Consider the following 20,232-nt stretch of genomic DNA (forward strand, 5'->3'; position numbering starts at 1 on the left):
GGGGCTGCGTTTCCAATATGTTCAGGGACCTGTCTGCAAGCTGACCAGTATCCGTTACGATCGTCAACTATTCTTGACTCCGGAGCTTCGTTGGATATATGTTCCGGGCCAGTGACGAATACATCCAATTCGCGAATCGCCCGGTCCATTCGCGAATGGCCCAGGCCAGTGACGAATATTCACATCCGTGACTAGACCGGGCCAGTCGCGAATACGAACTAGCGGTGTGTGCCCAGATTATCTTTCTGACCGACTGACTGACATTATGATTACCAACTTCCTATATCCCATCCAAAAGTCAAATGGAACCACCAATTGCTCTTATTAATCCAATTCCAAATGATGTTCGCAGCGCATTTAAAGCTTACATTGAGAGCCCGACTTACACTAACAGAGAGCGCATTGAATACACCAAATGGTGGGAGTTGCACATCTTACTTGACAATCCCGACCGAAAACCGCGGAACCCAGCTGAGTCTCGACTTAAGCACAGGGCTTTCTCTGAATTTGAACTCATCAACAATCGGCTACATCGCAAGCCAGATTCCAAGCACCCAGAGCCACGATATGTGGTACCTGAGAATGAAGCTTTTGATACAATTGCCAATCAACATTTACAACTGCTTCATGCTGGGAAGAACAAGACTTGCGAAGCAGTGCAGCAAAAGTTTTATGGCATAACGCGTGCAGATGTTGAATTTATTATCAAACGTTGCAAGAACTGTGCACTTAATCGACCAGCTGCGACGAAGCCTCCGCTAGTTCCCATTGTTACAACTCGGGCTTGGGAACGTGTTCAAGCTGACCTAATTGATATGCGCCATGAACCATCAGGTCAATACAAGTGGATACTACACATCAAGGATCACTTTTCCAAATATACCCAGCTGTATCCATTGAAAAGCAAGCACGCAGAGCCTATTGCACAGGCCTTTACTCGATTTATCGCCGCCTTCTTACCTCCCAAGATTGTTCAAACCGACAATGGCAAAGAATTCAAAGGAGCCTTATTGATCTTGCTGCGCAAGTATGGGATTCAGATTATTAACGGAGCACCAAGATCACCTCAAACCCAAGGTTTGGTTGAACAAGCCAATGGAGTAGTAGAAGCGAAGCTCAGAGCTTGGAAAATGGATAACGGATCTACTGAATGGGCCAATGGAATTATGGAAGTTACGCTGGCAATGAACACCCAGAAGCACTCAACTATTGGTTGTGCTCCTGTAGAGCTGCTCTTTAGGGAGCGTACTCTCTATACTGACTGGTTAAATCAGCAAAAGCGACTAGACCCTGCTGTCGGCGTCCCCCAAGAGGATTCCGCCCAAGCTCCAATCTGTACCCTTAGCCCAGGCACTCCTGCTTCCAGTCCTGTAATCAATATTGGGGTTAGCCCAGGCAGTTCCCAGATTACCATGCTTATCAGCCCAGAAGCCGGGGTAGGGTCAGAAATCAACGTACGAATCTCGCCACCAATTCGTAGCTCTCCAACACCCGAGCCAGATCAAGAGCAGCGGGTGTCAGAGCTTACAGATCAAGTAATTGCGAAAGCCCAGAAGGCAACCCAGAGAGCAAAGCTTCGGATGATGCAGAAGTACTCTAAACAGCACATCATTCAACACTTTAACATTGGAGACATCGTCTCCATCAAGGTTCCGAGAGAAGATCGCACCTCCACTGATAACCGGCGACTATTTGGGCGTATTCTAGAAGAACCCTACGCCCACAGATACAGGATCTTGACTACTTCAGGAGTTATTAAGCGATTAATACCTACCAAGGGATTAAGCGTGGTGAATGAGTCTCTCTGGCCCGATGTCACTATTCCGATGACTACTAAGGAAGTTACGCTTACAGAAGCAGCTAGGGACGCTTCCACCAGTGCACGAGTCGGAGTGTCATGTCAGTGTAAAGGAGAGTGTAATACCAAGCGGTGCAGGTGTTACAAGGAAAATAAAGAGTGTACAGTTCATTGCCATGGGGATGATCATAACTGCGGAAATCAATCAGGATTGGCAATTGGGGCTGAATTGGCGTTAGTTGAGCGACCGAAAAAGAAGAGGGCGAGGGCAGATACAGTAGGAAACAGTAATTAACTAGATCATATTGAGTACTCCGTATTCGCGACTGGCCCGGTCCAGTCACGGTTGTGGATATTCGTCACTGGCCCGGGCGATTCGCGAATTGGATGTATTCGTCACTGGCCCGGAACACATATATCCAGTCACCTGACGTGATCATCACGAACTTTGACAAGCAGATGAAGGCAGCATTGGAGATGTCACGTTATGAGACTCATTGTTAACTAAGCTCTTTTACAAAATTGTTATTCTTGTTGTTCGAGCTGCAGCCTCTGTCTGCAGCTCTCCTTTTGATATCAAAACACTTCCTTTCGTCCGAAGCAAATAATTGCTTTTTCCGGCTATTCTCAGTTCTCATAGCCGACGTCATGACAACCAGCATTTACACCAAGTTTGCTTGTTCTGTCAACAGAGGCAGTTTTATCCGACACACCCCCTTAGATGAGGTACTTCCCAAGTGCTCATCTACAACTCTTTATTGCCTCTGTTAAGCTTCAGTGTCAGCACAATTACCGGCTGGGGCCCCCGGGGTTGGCACTCTTTTTGCCCCCCTTCGCACCTAGCTTCAACTCGAGGTCTAATTCGTTGTTAGAGTTTTGAAGTCTCTCTCGCACCTTGCTTCGAGCTTCTTCCAACTTGGCTTCGTTAACAATTCGGCTTCGAATATCTTCTATTCGCAATTGCCGTAGGAATTCAGTGTGCCGAACCTTGGGTAATGCCTTCGTCAATCCGTCTGCTACCATATCCTTCGATTCTACCCACCGTACCTTAAGTCGACTATTTTGAACTTGTTGGCGTAGCCAGTGCTGGTAAATATCCACATGACGAAGCTGAGTGGTCAATTTTGCTGGCTCTTCAACTAACAGCCTAATCGTCTGCTTATTATCGATTTCCAGCTGCAGAGGCTCGTCCAATTCCATCCGTAAAGAGTTTAGCAGTCGTCCTGCAGCTATCATTTCCTTGGCTGCTTCCGAATCTGCAACTAGCTCGGCTTCTGTACTAGAGGTTGTTACGGTGGTCTGCTTCGATGCCTTTCATGCAATCGGTCCACCGTACAGTCTTAATACATAGCCTTGTGAGCTTTTCCGATCTTCCGTGTTATCGGCGAATGATGCATCACTCGAGCCGATGAAAGTTTCAACTGATTTGCTGTTTTGTTGAGCATTATTTCCAAGTCTCAGAGCAAATGATCTAGTGGAATAGAGGTACTGGATCACTCTATCCGCTGCTCTGTGGTGTGCATCGCTCGGATTGAGGTTATGCCGTGCTAATCGGCTGACTGCGAATGCTATGTCTGGCCTGGTTGAAATGGCTGCGAACAAAACGGATCCAACCTTTTGTTGGTAGACTTCGATTGACTTCTTTGTCGCTTGTGTCCCCGATTTCAGTAATTCTTCTAGGCCCATAGGTGTGAGTAGCACCTTGCCTTCTGGCTGGATGGAGAACTTGTGCGCTATTTTGTCAATATACGCGTCTTGAGTCAACCAAATTGTTCTGTTTCGCCTGTCTCTCAAGATGTGAATACCGAGGAACCATTTTGGCTCGCCTAGCTGTGTCATATTATATCTGCTTTTCAAGCCTTCTACGGCTTCCTTGGCGATTTCTTTATCGGATTTCTTGTATGCCCAGATGATGTCGTCAACAAAGAAGAAGACGATCACAGATCCTTTAGTCATAACGCATGGCTCTTGTGGCACTGGTTGAAAACCTAGTTCTTGGAGGCTCTTTGTCAACTCCTTTTGCCACAACAGTGGTGACCTTCGCAGGCCGTAAAGTGCTTTCTTCAACCTTAACACTCTTCCATATTTCTCATATCCTGGTGGCATACGCATATAGACAACTTCATCTAATTCGCAATTTACAAATGCATTGACAGCATCCATCTGTTCCAGTTCTAGGTCATGTTCAGCGGCTATCGCCATTAGCGCTCGGAATGACATGCTGGCTAGCGTTGTTGCGCGGGTCGGGAGAGCATTCTTTTCTTGTTGGTTCCCGCACACAACAAGCCGCGCCTTGCATTTCTGAAGAAGACCATGCTTATCCGTCTTGTAGGTAAATACCCACATGCAGCTTAGAACTCTTTGACCTTTAGCTCGTGACCAAGGCACCTCAACAAAGGAATCCATCCGGCTATGTGACTCAAGGTGCTCTTGCTGTGCCTTGATAAATTCATCCTTAAGTGGGTGGCCTTCAAGGTCCTTCATGGTTTTTGGAGCTTTTGGTAGGTCTCTCTTGTGCGGCTGAAACTTAATCCCAGCATTAAATGCACCATGGACTGCTGTCTCAATTCGAGTTGGATGGAATTCGTGGAATCGATAGTTGGCACTGATCTGCTCTACCTTGTAGTCGCAGCAGTTTGAGTTGTGGCCTGTATTATCCACCCCCTCAGGATGGTCGGTCGGGTCGGTGACGGATTGGAAGGCTGGTTGTGAATATAGCTTCTGGGCTTTCTTCAAGCTCAGGGTCGGTCAGTGGCGGCGTAAGATATCCTAGCTCTTCTGACCTGTCACAAGCGTCTTCATTGTCCTCATCATCCGGCTCATCCTGTTCTCCTGTATCCACAACGATCTCACCCAGAACCTCCTCTTCGTCTGAGTCCTCGAGATAACGAGCAGTTTCATCTTGTTCAAGTACAGACTCTATAGCCTGTTGCTCTTCTGGAATTTCGACGTCCTCTAGCAACTGACTAACTGATTGTAGGAATTCGGGTTGAGATATGTTTCCATCAAAGAAGCCAGATTCATTAAAATAACATCTCGGGTTAAGATAGTCTTATCCTTGTGTGGAACCCAGACTTTGTAGATGTTTGAGGAATGATAGCCCACAAGGTACCCTATATGTGCTCTCGGTTCAAGCTTTTGCTTTCTCTGAAGTTTGAATTGGGCATCTGCTGTCATCGCAAAAGCCTTACAACCGTAAGCTTTTAAGTGACTAATTTCCGGTTGCTTCTTAAAGACTCTTTCAAATGGGCTTTGCCGCTTATTTCGTTCAAGAGGTGTTCGGTTGCGAAGGTAGCAAGAAGCCTCCACAATGTCCTTCCACAAATTGTGTGGCAGATTTGCAGCTATGCGCATTGTTCGGACCTTTTCCATAATTGCACCCCCTGATCTCTCGGCACCTCCATTTTGAGCCTGAGTATTTGGTGCCGACCTTTTCGATTGAATAGATCTTAGCTTTAGTTCTATCCGGACTTCCTTGCTGAATAGTTCGGCATCTGATCGTATAGCTTTTGGCTTGAAACTATGTTGAACCTCTATCCAGTTGAAGAAGTCTCGCAGAATTCTTCGGTTTTCTTTGCCTAGACCATGGCTCTTCAGAAATAAGGAAAAACAAGACCTTAACATGCATCCGTGATAAACATAACTCGGACATAGCCTTGGTAATCTTCCGTAAGATCGGTCCAATCAACCCAGATTTCTTCAAATGGCTTGTTTGGTCTTATTGGCCGCCTCCGGGATATCTGCCGGTGCATCTTGCCTCGGCCGCAGTGGTCGCATTCCACAGTTCTTGGTCCTCGCAGCTTGACCCCAAGACATTTCTTTCCTAACTGCTCAATTGTCTTCGGGCTAGGATGGCCCAGTCGGTTGTGCCACACCGTTCCATCCGCAGCAGATTCTGCTCTTGGGTCTCGGCTCGTACGCCTTCTCCTTCTGGCCATATAGGCGGCCGCTGCCTTTAAGCTAGCGTCGGTAGTCTCCTGATACTCGAGAACCCATTGCTTGTAGTATCTTTGAACTATACAGATTAATGTTCCAGACTTATGGATTAGCCGTGTTGGAGTCGATATTGTGTCCCAACGGATGCCTCGATCATAAAGACTCTGGAACGATACAACATTGACAGCGAATGTGGGGCAATATGCCGCATCTTTGATTCGCAAGATGCCAATTGATCCATCGGGTTTTATGACTGGGACGTCAACCCGTCCGTAGCCTTCAATTTTGACCTCTGAATCTACAGCAATTAGATAGTGCTCTTCTCCTGCTTTTGGTTTCCTTATTGACTTAAATCTAGCAAGTTCGTTGAATATATCCAACGAAGCTCCGCAGTCAAGAATGGTTGACGATCGTAACGGATACTGGTCAGCTTGCAGACAGGTCTCTAAACATATTGGAAACGCAGCCCCTAGTGACAATGCTTGACCAACGATTCGTCGCTCCAAGCTTGACTCGGCTGATAGTCACTGGAATGAGACTTCTTTCTTGTCCTGAACTTGCTGTTCCTGGTCTTTCTGCGCTGCAGCTCTTCTAGACGGTGATTCGCAGGTACTCCTTTAGGCCGAATTTCTGGGATAGCTAGCCAAGACGAACTAAGATCATGTCGCGGCTGGCCACAAGCTTCACAGCCTATTTCTTGTCTCTTATTGCTATCCTGCTGGTTGTCTGATCGCGTCCTTTTTCGATTTGATCGGGATTGGTTTGCACCTCCGTTCTGATTATTCTTTCTGGTATCAGCTTGGAACGCAGTTCCCCGTCTGGCGGAGGATCTTTCTGATTGTGCTGGAAGTGCAGAACTGCCCCAGGTCCGTAACTTGACAGCTACGCTTCCAATTGACCATTCCTTGCTCGCATCCGTAGCGTTGGGAGGGGTGTGAATCAGAGCTCCCTGAATTGCTATTGCTGCCTCTCGTAGCCTGCCATGATCACTAAGATCGTAGAGTTGTAATAACTGTTGTACTCCTTGCTCAACAGCCCGATTGTAATCTTTTGTCTTTAGAACAAGTGATTCTGCAGCTTGTCTGCAGTTATCGGTGAAGTTGCCATTATGTTTGGCCATAAGGCGGGCGATGTCAAATAGCCAACGACCACCTGATACTTCAAGCATTCGATGCCGTGCAGCTTTTAGCAAGAAGTTCTCCCATTTCCAGATCCAGTCTGCGAAAGTGGCTGAATCGGTGCACCTAAATGACTTGATGATCTGCTGGTACTCAATCACAAGTGTGTCCGTTGCTTTAGTCTGTTCGGCGTTGACTGCTACAGATAGACTATCAATCCAGCGGGGGAGATCGTGGTCTTGGTCAAGATAACGACCTAATCTCTCATCCACATAGCTGATGATAACGCTTTTAGCCTTGATGAGATTGGTTTTCTGTTGCTCATACTCTTTGGAGCTATCTTTCCAATTTTCACGGGCTAGTCTGAAAGCGTTGACTTGAGATGACGTAAGATTGACTTCAGTCTCAGCGTTTGCATTGAAATCAGATACCTGTGGTCTTCTTGGCTTTCGTAGAAGCACTTGAGTTTGGTTTGCAGGTTTAATCGCTTCCCAGATGTCTATATCAATTAAGCTTGCAATAAACTTCTGCCAGTCGTCCCAATTGTCGATCCCCGTGAGGATAACTTCAGTTTTGGAAGGTGGCATTTTCACTTAGTTATTCAGAAGGGGTTAAAATTTACTTAGCTAACTGTCTCACGAACACTGTCTTGTGTTCAATCGTAGTGCAGCTTTTCACAGCGTGGCTGTTCTTGTTGACAACCTAGTGCGCGGGTCCGGGCTCATAACTGTCACGTTATGAGACTCATTGTTTACTAAGTTCTTCTTCAAAATCATTGTTCTTGTTGTTGTTCGTGCTGCAGACTCTGTCTGCAGCCGTCTTTTAATACTAGAAAACTTCCCGTTCGTCCGAAGCAAATAATTGCTTTTTCCGGCTATTCTCAGTTCTCATAGCCGACGCCATGACAGCCAGCATTTACACCAAGTTTGCTTGTTCTATCAACAGAGGCAGTTTTATCCGACAGATCTTGACACGAGCAGTGTTTATGTTGTGGAGATGAGTCGTCCTGGAGGGGATAGCGGAGAAACGATTTGTCGATCGCAAAGTGCTGGTTACGCTGCATCAAGCAAGCACAAAGCGCCCTCTTGATGAATTCTACTTTCAAGTCGCAGAGCTGTCAGATGCTAGACGAAGCAAAGGTGGTGATATCGAAATCAAGATGCATTGGGTTCCAGTCTGGGAACCTCTTGGAAGTCTCAGGGGAGAGGAATCGTACGATGAAGCAAAAAGGCAGGCTTTCTATCCATACGAAAGTATTCCATACACTTAATTCATATTCCATACCCCTTGCAGGTATTCCATACGTATGGAATACGGAGGAAAGCTGATCCTGGTTTAATATTCTTGGGCAATTTCGGGTGCGGAAATTACGTCTTGTCGTTCAGACGGTCAATATGGGCTGGACCGCCTGAGCGGCCTGCCTGGTCCTATACATTCCAGCAATTTTTGTTCGACCAGGCAGGCCAGCTTGGGAGTGTTAGACCGCCCGCACCACCTCGTCACGAAATCAGCGTGGATGATGAATTGATACGGCGGCGAGCTTCTACGACCAACTCACTGTCGAAGAACATGACGTCATTTTTTTGGTATTCCATACGTATGGAGTACTTTCCATACAAGGTGCATTCCATATTCCATATTCCATACGGGTCTGTATGGAGTAGGGAGTATGGATAGAAAGCCTGCAAAAAGGCTAGTTGTCAGGAAATTTGGGCAAGATATCATACGGCCACAATATCACAGGATATGGTAATATTTATTGCCATATCCCAAACACTATCTTACACACTGCATACTACAATGGTACGCTCGTTCGTCCTAAATCCCACAAGCTCATTCTCAGTTTAACATTACACTTTATCTCCAGAACAATAGTAATCTGATAAATTCATCCAGTCCTCCGCACCCATGCCATCGTTCATAGCGCCGTCGCTCAAGCCGCATTGTACATATAGATCGTCGCATGCAACAGAAGAAGCCGACGGAGAACATGATGCAAAGTTTAACCGCAAGACGTCATTAACATCATCTGTCAAAGAGTAAGATTGGGAGGCATAGTCGCGCGGACATTCAGGCAACTGAGGGTCGATATTGGCGACGTTTGGCACAGCCGCTGGCGGATTCTTCCTAACCCCATATAATGGAACATCCAGATCAGGTACCCAGGCATAGTTCGAGGATGGGTAGTTGATGTTACAACTCTCCTTCTTACAAGCTATAATATCACAGCTTTCGTTTGTTTGTTCCAATAATCGCTTTCTCTTTGGTGAGGGCGTCGTGGTCGTCGAAGATCGCTCGTAATTCCCTCCAAGCTCTGTATTTGCCGTTGGGACGGCTTTTACTTGCTGATTAGTATTAGTGAAATACTGGTCGAATAATCGGTTGACCACTGCCTGTTGCCGGATTGTGTTTAGCTGAACGAGAGATAATGGTGATGTCGAGTCTTCGCTGCTGTTTGCTTCTTCCTTCAGCATATTTTGTTCAGCATGCAAGCTTGGATAGAGCTGCTGAAGGGACCGAGAGATGTGGTCATCTTCCTCCTCATACATTTCATCCTTCAAGACAATGTCTCTGGATATCCGAAGACTTTTACCAGTGAGCTTCTTGTGAATTTCGCTAGCTTTGTGTGCGGATGTGATTCGAGCTTCCTCGCTTCTATCGGTTCGCCGAGATGCTGCAATGTATGCCCGTTTGGTGTTCTCGTCATGCGGACGTTGAGACTTTATATGTTGTTTGAGTTAGTGGTACGCATACTTTTATTCTGTTTAAATTGGGGGAGTTAGCCATACCTTTGGCGTGCCACGTTCGATTTCCTCGGTCGCACCGCCATGAATATGCCGTGGCTTGACCACGGGCAAATGTTCCATTGTCATATAACTCGTAATGTTTTGTCAATGTTACGTTTCCAAAAACGAGCGTTTCGGTTTGCGGTAATCCGTTGTTGGAGTTGGCGTCTTGGGAAGGTCGTCTTGAAGTATTTATGGTGCTGTCCATGTCGTGTTCGCAGTTCGGCTCCGAGGAGATCCCGGGCTTTGCCTGGATAGGACCAGACATATGACTAAAAAGGAAACCATTTAAATCGTGTACAGCACGTGGGTGGCAATGATGTCAATGTAGCGTAGGATGGGTTACTTCGCTGTTCCATGAGTATTCTGGTACTCCAGTCTCACAATGTATTTAATCTGTGGATAGCACAGCCGAATACTGGCATGTTGGTTTCTCGGAGATTTTCCTCCGCGCCATGTAATATTAAAATCCAGAATGTCCATTACACCAAAGAAAATTGAGTGTATGCAAATATGACGTCGTTTATGGACGTCAGAATGCTAGTGCAGTGATTTAATATTGGGTCACAATGGGACAACTGAATGTGGCGACACCAGAACAAAAATATGTGCAGGGTCAGGAGAACAGACGAGAATTGAATTAAACTGAATGATTGGGAAACAACCAATTTTAGGGTGCGGTCACCCCACACATATTGTGCCGACTGGCTGCATTCATGGCTGCCAGCGAGTAACAAATCGCGGAGAAATGTCAAAAGTTCGATTTTACTAGCATAGGCGGCTTTGTGGCTGGATTCACATGATGGCTGGTAGGCGAACCTTGTATTTGCACTGCTGTGAATCACTTTGGCTTGTCGGGCTCAGCCTGTCCAGCTTCCTGCAGCCCCAAAGTTACACAGTACGAGTGATCATCAGTAAGGGCCTCACGATGAAAGTAGTACTACTTCTCTCTCATGAATGATTAGGTTGGGCATACAAAGTGCGTAAAGACTTGATTGGACGAGTTGCTTGAGTCTTTTCCAAGTCATGTTTGATCTATTGTGGATAATCCCTGTCGAAGTCCACATCGATAACTTCCCCGTTGTCCATAATTCCCATTGCACCACCCACGGTGGATCGGATTGGTGAGAGAAAATGCAGCTGAGGGTCATCTGCAGCATTAGTAATTAGTAAGCCCCCAACTGGTGATATTAATAATTGTTCGTGCTACACTATTATATCTTGGCCGAAACCTCGGTACCGGAATTCCCTCGGCAGCAACAACCACCAATTAATAGTCGCGCTGGGGTTTGCAAGTCAATTCTGCAGCCAAGTCAGTCACTGAATTATCATCAACAATGGCAAGAACCGCAATTGACAACGTCGCGGCCAAAGGCATCTCCTATTACACCCCGGCTCAAGACCCCCCAGCCGGAACTCAAGTCGAAGGAACAACTAAGCTTTTCCGCCCGTTAACAATTAGAGGCGTCACATTCCCAAACCGTCTGTTTCTGGCCCCTCTCTGCCAGTATTCGGCAAAAGATGGATACGCAAATGACTGGCACCTCACCCATCTTGGGGGAATCATTCAGCGAGGTCCTGGGTTGGCAATTGTGGAAGCAACAGCCGTGCAGAGGGTTGGTCGAATCACACCACAAGATCTTGGTCTCTGGGAAGACGGGCAGATTGAGCCATTGAAACGAATCACTGAGTTTGCCCACGGCCAAAGTCAAAAGATCGCGATTCAGTTAGCTCACGCTGGCCGCAAGGGAAGCACTGTTGCACCCTGGCTTAGCATCAATGCCATGGCTGCCAAGGAAGTCGGCGGATGGCCAGATGAGACTGTCGCTCCATCAGCTATTCCCCAGGAAGAAGGGATCAATACTGTCCCGAGGGCTCTCACGACCCAAGATATAGAAAAGCTAAAGGACGACTTTGCAGAGGCTGCTCAGCGAGCTGTCAAGGCGAACTTCGACGCGATTGAGATTCATTCGGCCCATGGGTATTTGCTACACCAGTTTCTCAGCCCAATCAGCAACCACAGAACCGATAAGTACGGTGGTAACTTCGAAAACAGAGTGAGAATACTGCAAGAAATCGTGGATCGGGTTCGGTCCGTGATTCCCAGCACAATGCCCCTATTAGTCCGAATAAGCGCAACCGACTGGTTCGAGTTTCATGGCACTCTGAAAAATGAATCCCCGGATTCGTGGACGATTGCCCAGTCAGTCAAGCTGAGCTCGCTCTTAGCCGACCATGGTGTCGACCTGGTAGACATCAGCTCTGGCGGCATTCATCCCAAGTCGGCAATTGGTATCAAATCCGGGCCGGCATATCAAGCCAACTTCGCGCGAGATATCAAGAAGGTTGTTGGGGACAAGCTTTTAGTCTCCGCCGTTGGTGGCATCAAAACCGGTGCTCTCGCCGAGGAAGTTTTGCAGTCCGGCATAGATGTAGTACAAGCTGGTCGATGGTTTCAGCAGAACCCTGGCCTGGTACGGACATTCGCCAATGAGTTGGGAGTCAAGGTGCGGATGGCTACACAGATAGATTGGCCGTTTGAAGGTAGAGGAAAGCGAGCAAAGAAGAGCGCTCTGTGAAATGGATACTTTTTGGTGGATACTTTGAGTGACATCAAGTAGACTAGGCGAATTAATTGACAGTATACAAGGATAGAGGTTTCGGGATGAGTGCGACTGAATGAGGATGTTTATGACGGGCTCTGTGAATGCAGCCCAATGGTAACTCTCAAGGGGTAGCTCGATTGTACTTGGCCATCTCAAGCGATACTTGCATGTATATTGCCCAACTTGTACATTGTGCGTTTAACTATATTTGTTCAGGGCTGGTATACAATACATTATCAAAACATGCATGAATCAATCCAATGTTCGCAGTAGGTGTACCCGATTTGCGACACAACCTTCATCATCCATCCCACCAAAAATTGCCACGAACCTCAATTCCCCAAGAAGCTGACCGAGGAGCCGTCCCTTAACACTGGCTTACACTATGTACTCAATTAGTCAATTGACTCCCTTTCTGACAGACCGAAATTCTGCTCACCTATCCTTATGTAGCATGCAAGTTCTTGGGTTGCCCGAATATATCCAGAGATTGTAGGGTTATCGCAAGCGTAATAAATCGTGTTCCCTCGACGGGCTAACCGGTCTTTTGTAATGACCGACCCGGCAGTATTTCTGGAGGCAATAGCGCAGGATAAACTTGATAACCGCATCACCATTCTCAACCGGTGCCGCTGCGTTTTCTCCCCCGAAACTCCGCCGAAGCCATACTCCACCGTTCGTTTCCGAAGCGACCCTGAATGGGTCGATGAGGACTACCGACCTCGCAAAGCATTGTTGGGGCTGCCGAACCTCCGACGTTCCCACGCCGGCGCGGCTATGACGCCACACTTGATGGGGATTGTCCGAAAATACAATTTAGCGCACCGAATCGGCTACTTTACCGGGGACAATGACGCAAAGAATGACACTTGTCTCCGCCAGCTTGCGGTTGAGTTATCACAGGAATACGGCCTTGCATTTGAGCCAGTGTCGGCTCGAACACGGTGTGCTGGCCACATCGTTAACCTGTCCTTGCCAGCTTTTCTCTTCGCAACTAGCGAGGACGCCTTGCAGGCGGCTATTGAACAGGCGCAAGATGAAGCGAGTGACTTAACAGTTGTGGATGCATTGCATGACCAGATGCACTTGAATACCCGCCAATCCACCCACGGCAAACGCAAGAAACGCAATGATAACGGCGGCTGGCGGAGCATCGGCCCTCTGGGTAAACTCCACAACAATGCTGTGTTCATCCGTAATTCCACGGTGCGTAACGACGCATGGGATGACATTGCAGGAAAAGCACTAGGGATTGACAATATCACACGATGGAACTCGTGGTTTAAATTGCTTGATGCAGCTATAAGCCAGGAGGGTCCATTGTCAATATTCCTCAACCAATACCACAATGAGTTGGAAGACGACATCCTCACACACGATGACTGGCAAGTACTCAAAATGACCCATGAGTTCTTGCAGCCGTTTTGCCAGGCTAGCTTGGAGCAGCAAATGGAGTGGGCATCAATAGACCAGGTCCTAGAGAACATGGATATTCTCTTTATGCAGTTTGAAAATGCCAAGGTAAGTCATGAAAAGGCAGTGCAGTCGACTTCTAGACTTTGTGTTAAGTATTAAAGCAGGTCAAATACGTGGACAATGCACAAATGGTTAATTCTGTGCATATGGGCTGGTGGGTGCTCTCAAAGTAAAATACTACGTCACCCCTTGCACTTAGACCGGTGGTGCAAAGGGTAGCATCAGCCGAAGGCTGAGAGTCCGGGGCCAAGCTATTAGCAGAGCAATTACATTATCTAGGCACTGGAGCTCATTTCGGAGCATATCTTCCTGCCACGAGCAGAATCACGTAGAACTATGCAGAAACATGGTCTATCTTATAGGGATTCCGTGTAAGAACCTGCCGTTTCCTTAGCTCTTGGTCCCTCAGCTTCATCTTCATACCCTCTGGGGGAGACTCATAAAACAGGTGACTGCGATCAAATGGGGCATCCAGCATTAGGCCCTGGAGCGTTTTCACACGAGAGACAGCTACGTAGCTGAGGCCAGTCTGAAAGTCCCGGCAGGAGAGGTCTGTAACGATCACATCTTCAGTGATGCTTTGCGACTTGTGCACGGTAATAGCGTAGCATACAATCAGGGGAAACTGGGTGCGAGTGCAGAGAGTGGTTCCAATGAGGAAGTCCCTGTCTACTGGAAGAATCGGGACAATCTTTCTGCCATCAGGGGTGGTCAGGAACACCGGTCCGCTATACTTGTCAAACTCCATCATGATAACACAGAGAGGGTCTTGGACGAGGTCAGCTCCAGGCACCCAGCCAATGTCGTACACCGTGCCACGAGCGCCGTTGCAGAGACCAACTTCTTGCCAGAGGTTGCACGTCAGCATCAGACGGGCGCCAATGCATATGGGGATTTGCTTCGCCAGGTTGCCTGCCTTGTCGTCAGCGGCCGCAGCCGCGCCAAACCCGACATTCTTAGCCTTGACCTGAATGACTGGCCGGCTCAGGCGATCAAGGTGGTAGTGGTTATATTCGTTCACCCTATCTTTAGTGGCATATACTCGTAAGGCTTTGGCGAACCTGGCGACCTCTTGATCATCTAGCTCTGCCTGTACCCGGCTGGAAAGGAGCTTCCAGGACTCCGCCGATAGTTGGAGCAGCCGCAATTCCCCGAGAGCTGTGCGAAACGCCTTCTGATCGTCGCCTCGTTGCCGTTGGACAACCTTCAAGAAGACCGATTTATCAAAGCGTCTATACGCGTTCCTGCCTTTGATCTCTACTCCCTGTACCTCTTTGTCGTAATAGAGCGGCTTCTGTAGCACGGGGGGTAGTTGAAAGAAGTCGCCAACCAGAAGGATGATGAGACCACCAAAGAACTCATCATTCCTACTCGGGAACGCCTCGCGCAGACGGTCATCGACCCAGGATAGCTGTCGCAGTCCCAGCATGCTCTTCTCATCGATGATTAGATACTTGATGTCCTTGAGCTTTTTCTGGAGCTGGGCCTTATCAATGGCTGAGAGGGGCTTGAAGTCCTTATTGATTGGGAGGTGTAACAGGGAATGCAGGGTAGTGCCCGATATCTGATTTCCCGCGACGCCAGTGGCCGCGGCACGCCAAACAGGTGTCCCTCTCCCGCCAGCCGCAGCTTGGAGGTGCGCGGAGAGCAGATTAATGAGGTATGACTTGCCAGTACCACCTCCACCATCTACATGGAGCAACAACTGAGAAGGCTCCTGATTCAGAAAGTGGTCCATCACCGTATCATACACCAGGCGCTGGTCTCGATTTAGGGAATCGCGAGCTTCCAAGGGCTGATGATCCACATCAAGGTCAAGGGGGTTTCCCGCTTTGTGTTGCTTCCAGTAGTCGCCGTTGAGAATACCATCATCGGTATACCGTCCAGCGTGAGGGGTCCAATCATAATTGATGTCGATGTCTCGGCGGCCGAGCATGTCGATATCCTCTTCCTCCAGCGGCCGGTCAGGCAGCATGCGGGCGAGTTCATGCCAGTCCTCCTCCACGGTGGGTTCTTCATGGATCTCAAGCTCAAATTCATCGTCCTCTGCCCTCAATTCATTTGTATCTGGCTCCCCATAATGGTCGTCCGCATGGATGCCATGGTGCTCTCTGCAAAACTTGTACGCAGCCGCGAAGGAATCGAACCGCAGCCCGCCCACAATGAGCAACTCTTGTGGAGAGCGATGGGGATGCACCATCATTAATTTAACACGGCAGAAGTCATTAAACTGGGGAGATGCCTCCATGGACCTGTATCGAGGGAAGTAAGACAGGACTCTCTTCTTCGCGTTGGCAGCGAGTCTCCTCCACGTCTTGAGATTGTACGATTGCAGATACTCGAGGTAGGTTACATCCTCATGTTGGTCACTTCTCTCCAGATATTTCCTGTAGCTGCCGACGGTCTCGTTGACATCTTCATCGACGCGATACGAACGTGCGTGTTGCTCCAACGGACGGCAGTCCACGGAGACCACCATCCGCGTGCCTTCCTGCAGAGGAATGTTAAGCAGCAGATGGGAAATCTCCTGCGCCGAGTAATCCCTCTCGGCAATCAGCTTATTCATTAGGCGGGAGGAGAAGGATAATAGGGGTTGAAGGTGTGCCGTGTGCGGCAAAACTTGGTCTGCGAGCTTACAGTAAGGTTCGGTCTTCTTCTCAGATTTGCTGCAATACTTGGCAGCGTAGGTAATGACCGCCTGTAAGCTGGTGCAAGGAGATATGTCAATATTGGCAAGCCAGCCTAGTATAATGGCGGGATTGAAGTGATTCATGAGATTGTCATTCCGCGCCGCCTCGAAGACGTAGTACGACTTGCCTTCCTTCCTGATCACGGCGGCCAGCTCCCGCAAAGCACGAGGAAAGTCAAAACGACACTCCCGCTCTGGATTGGCCGCATTGGCCGCCTCAATATCTGCAGCAGCTCCTTCCATGTCCCTGGCCAAATCACCCGTTCTCGTCCTCACACGCAGGCAGTACGTGGTATTGCACCTGTGGCGCTGGCAGCGGTTGACGATTTGTGAGAGACGCAGGAATGTCAGTTCTGTACTCAGTGGATCTACGCTCAGGGGGTTGCCCTCACCCTGGGGCATAGTCCTACTCGGCTCAGGATTAATTGCAGTGATGTGCAATCCCCACCCGCGTGCAAAAACATCACGAGCGGCTTCATCCGCCATGTCGACTCTTGGGCAATTCTCCATCCAGTACAGGCCATGGTTGTGCGGACTGCCACGCCCTTGCCATTCATACCGATCCCAGTAATCCGTAATGTTGAACTTCTTTCTTAACACGATATCTCGGAAAAAGCAGTACCGGCGGTAGAAATGGAAAGCAGCAATGTGAGGATTCTGACGCAAAAGTTGGCGCGAGAGACCCATCCTCTCGGACTCGGACGCAGCAAGCCATTCATCATATCGGGGCATGTGCTGGTAGAGGCTCCGCCAGTGTAGATCTGCCGGGCTGAATGTGATGAATGCACCAGGACATCCAAGGTTGTAGGCATAGGCCTCGAGGTCCTGCCTCTTCCTGTTCCAGAAGGGGCGCGTGCCGCGAATAGATACCGCATGTCTTGTGATTGAGTTGATTAGCACCTGCGCCTCGGGATCCTTGCTGTGCTCCAGTGCCTGAATAAGCTGCTCCCGTGTGAGCGGTTCATGACTACCATCGTATTGTTTCACGAAAAATTTGGACCGTGCACGGGCCTGTGACCGCATCAGAGTATTGAAGGCGACGAAACGGAAGGTCGGGTGGCGTGCAAAACGCCCGTCATGCCACCGCATCGCGTGCTCAATGTAGTCCTTGTAATCAATGGAGCGTAGTCGAGGCTCAACAAAGTCGGCTCTCCCGTCGGGGAAAAGGCACGGAAACGCCAAGGAGAGTAGAGCGTGAGAGCGATTGAACTCATTAATGGGCGTGCGCCGTATATTCGGAAGCAGCAACTGGTGCTGCGCCTGTGACTCGAAGGTTGTGGCAAGTGCTGGACCATTTTCTGATTCTCCGGCGAGAACGCACCGCAGGGCATCAATCTCCGTGTCCTTGGCTAAGAGGTCCGGCACAGCAGCCTCGTCCACCAAGTCTGGTTCTGCCTCTGGATCCCCCTCGGGTCCAACGTCGGCAGCATCCACTTGGCTCTGTGGGATAGCATCCAGGACATTGCCATCTTGAGGCAGTTGATTCAGCCGCTCTTCGTCGACGACGATACATCGGTAGCCGGGGTGGTGTCTCCGGAGGTAGTTAAGCCATATGGCCACTGGCTGGCGGCGTACACGGAACTGGCGGGTGAACTGGCGGCTAAGATTTGCATGGGACGACGTATTGGCAGGACGGAGCAATACAGTGTTCAACTCTTGCGGTAGGAGCGGGAGTTGGTTGTACACCAACCCAACCTCGCGGAGAAAGTGAACAACATGTCCCCGATATTTGTACTGCTGGCCCCGCACAAGCATAATATTCACGTGAACATGAACGCGGGCTATTAATGACTCTTCAGTAGGTGTAAGCTGAGGCAATTGCGTCGGAAGAGAGCCAAAATCCAACTGGTTGTCCACAGAGAAGAAATACGGCTCTTCGGGGCCGCGTTTATCATCCTTTCGACAGCAACGCGCACAAATGCCATCCGAATCGATATTCATCTGGAACCAGCGCTCTTGACACCGACCGCAAAGTTGCATTTGATCATTGTCAAGCTTTGTCCAGAACTCACGGAGGATTGCTTTATCACGACAAGTCAAGGCGCAAGCGTCCAGGTCACCATTCCATACCGGATCTTGTGCGTGAAATACCGCCGATTCTTCAGGTGGAATCATCACTGGACTCCGGTACCGTCGTGGCGGCCTCGACGCTCTAGTTTGCCTTCGAGACTGTCTTGGCCGCCCTCCTGCACCAGGCGCAGGACCACGGCGACCACGCTTCGGCTGTGTGGAATGCTGCCGCCGCAAGCGATGGCGAGCAGGGCTTTCGTCTATGGAATCATCATCGCCGTTGCAGTCTTCGTCCCCTGGATCGGAATTACATTCCACCCCTAATTGCTCGAGGTACCTCCGTGGTCGAGCAGGCGAAAGGAGTAAGTTGAAAAAGTCCTCGGCGTCAAGATCAGATTCGCAGAACTGTCCCCTGTCACCCGCTTCCTTGGTTATTCCATCCACATCTAGAAGCTCGTCTGACTGTAGTCGATCTTGACTCCCATCTATGTTTCGTGGTCAGCCTGAACAGACTACTGAGGCCACAGCACCTGGATACCTTCTCTCGGCTCACCAGGAGCTTCAAAACCACCGATTTGAGATATCGAGGGAGTCAGTGACACAGACTCCCCTGCACGGCGCCGCGAACGACGGTCGCGCCGGATAGCGGCTAGTTTGGTCCTTGCCCTGGCCGTCGAAGCATCATCTTGCGAGTCCTTCCCGCCCTTGTGGAATCCAGCAGCGAGGTAAGAGTAACCCACACGAATTGTGCTGCTTCGGACAGCAGAGGCATCAGAGTGTGAGGCGATTGACTGGGCCGTTGGCTGCACTGGTGGTGAGGGAGCTAGAGCCCGGAAGAGCCGCGAGCTCGGTTGGGTTGGTGGAATTGGAGTCCCCAGCACTATCCGGGGCTGGCTCTGCTGAGTATTTGACTCTCCGAATAACTTCCTGGCTGTAGGAGTTTGCTGCAACCTCTGTGGAGATGTGGGCTGGGTTCCGGTCCTCTCCTTGTTGGGCGATAAGCCAGCTTCTCCGTCAGTTCTCTTCAGACTGAGACTCTCACTACGGATGGCGAGGTTCCTCAATGTTTGGATCGCGCCTCTGGATCTGGAGTGCTTCAATTACTTAGCATTGAACCCGCTGCATAGTGGAACCTGAAACTAACATGAAAATTGTTCTTATTACGGCAATCGAGACAGTTTTTCGTGCTTCCGGCAGACTTCCTTTTGCTGACGAAATCATCTGCTGGTCTCGCCTCGCCACAACGGGCGCAGACAATGGAAATCATGTCCATGTCCATGATAGAGCTCCCGGGAAATAGGTTTAGGACCCATTACCCAATCTAACGAAGAGAAGACGCATAGAAGCGCTGAAATGGAGAAACTGGTGATGATCAGCTCAATGTGATGATATAAACAGAGGATGGCCTTTTGGGTAAACAAACGGGCAACAGGCTGCCAGCGGCAGCAGGCAAATGTCGACAGCTGGCCAAGCGCCACGGCCCACCTTGTTGGTGCCACCATCCAATTGCCGATGGATTTGCGACTGCCAATACAAAATTCAGGCCAATCAGAATCCGAGAAACTTATTGCATCAAACCCTCATTACCGGGAGAAACTTATGGATTAATGTAGAGTCAGCCTTCGGCTGAACTAGAAAACTTCCCGTTCGTCCGAAGCAAATAATTGCTTTTTCCGGCTATTCTCAGTTCTCATAGCCGACGCCATGACAGCCAGCATTTACACCAAGTTTGCTTGTTCTATCAACAGAGGCAGTTTTATCCGACAAATATACTCTGGGAGTATTCGGGTCCTGGAGGAACAAGAATCAACTC

General features: G+C 49.2%; 6 protein-coding genes across 6 annotated transcripts; 3 read left to right on the forward strand and 3 right to left on the reverse strand.

Moving 5' to 3' along the window:
* Nucleotides 1-302: 302 nt before the first annotated feature.
* On the forward strand, nucleotides 303-2,093 carry VFPPC_11854 (integrase core domain-containing protein; the record flags this gene model as incomplete). The annotated part of the gene is made up of 1 exon (XM_018289910.2): nucleotides 303-2,093. The coding sequence occupies one exon, from the start codon at nucleotides 303-305 to the stop codon at nucleotides 2,091-2,093; it is 1,791 nt and encodes a 596-aa protein (XP_018136206.2).
* A 1,019-nt stretch (nucleotides 2,094-3,112) lies between these two features.
* VFPPC_11851 (fungal specific transcription factor) lies at nucleotides 3,113-7,439 on the reverse strand (the record flags this gene model as incomplete). Its single annotated transcript, XM_018289909.1, has 5 exons — nucleotides 3,113-4,462; nucleotides 4,518-4,760; nucleotides 4,814-5,462; nucleotides 5,507-6,251; nucleotides 6,296-7,439. The coding sequence occupies 5 exons, from the start codon at nucleotides 7,437-7,439 to the stop codon at nucleotides 3,113-3,115; spliced, it is 4,131 nt and encodes a 1,376-aa protein (XP_018136205.1).
* Nucleotides 7,440-8,702: 1,263 nt separating this feature from the next.
* On the reverse strand, nucleotides 8,703-9,719 carry VFPPC_11850 (hypothetical protein; the record flags this gene model as incomplete). Its single annotated transcript, XM_018289908.1, has 2 exons — nucleotides 8,703-9,572; nucleotides 9,642-9,719. The coding sequence occupies 2 exons, from the start codon at nucleotides 9,717-9,719 to the stop codon at nucleotides 8,703-8,705; spliced, it is 948 nt and encodes a 315-aa protein (XP_018136204.1).
* A 1,256-nt stretch (nucleotides 9,720-10,975) lies between these two features.
* On the forward strand, nucleotides 10,976-12,217 carry VFPPC_11849 (NADH oxidase; the record flags this gene model as incomplete). The annotated part of the gene is made up of 1 exon (XM_018289907.1): nucleotides 10,976-12,217. The coding sequence occupies one exon, from the start codon at nucleotides 10,976-10,978 to the stop codon at nucleotides 12,215-12,217; it is 1,242 nt and encodes a 413-aa protein (XP_018136203.1).
* A 579-nt stretch (nucleotides 12,218-12,796) lies between these two features.
* On the forward strand, nucleotides 12,797-13,893 carry VFPPC_18525 (transposase-like protein; the record flags this gene model as incomplete). Its single annotated transcript, XM_018294807.1, has 2 exons — nucleotides 12,797-13,765; nucleotides 13,825-13,893. The coding sequence occupies 2 exons, from the start codon at nucleotides 12,797-12,799 to the stop codon at nucleotides 13,891-13,893; spliced, it is 1,038 nt and encodes a 345-aa protein (XP_018136202.1).
* Nucleotides 13,894-14,054: 161 nt separating this feature from the next.
* On the reverse strand, nucleotides 14,055-19,698 carry VFPPC_11848 (ATP-dependent DNA helicase PIF1; the record flags this gene model as incomplete). Its single annotated transcript, XM_018289906.1, has 3 exons — nucleotides 14,055-18,904; nucleotides 18,973-19,513; nucleotides 19,564-19,698. 3 exons carry the CDS (start codon nucleotides 19,696-19,698, stop codon nucleotides 14,055-14,057), a joined length of 5,526 nt encoding a protein of 1,841 aa, XP_018136201.1.
* Between the last annotated feature and the right edge of the window lie 534 nt (nucleotides 19,699-20,232).

The sequence above is a fragment of the Pochonia chlamydosporia genome (genome assembly GCF_001653235.2).
Source record: "Pochonia chlamydosporia 170 chromosome Unknown PCv3seq00022, whole genome shotgun sequence".
NCBI lineage: Eukaryota > Fungi > Ascomycota > Sordariomycetes > Hypocreales > Clavicipitaceae > Pochonia > Pochonia chlamydosporia.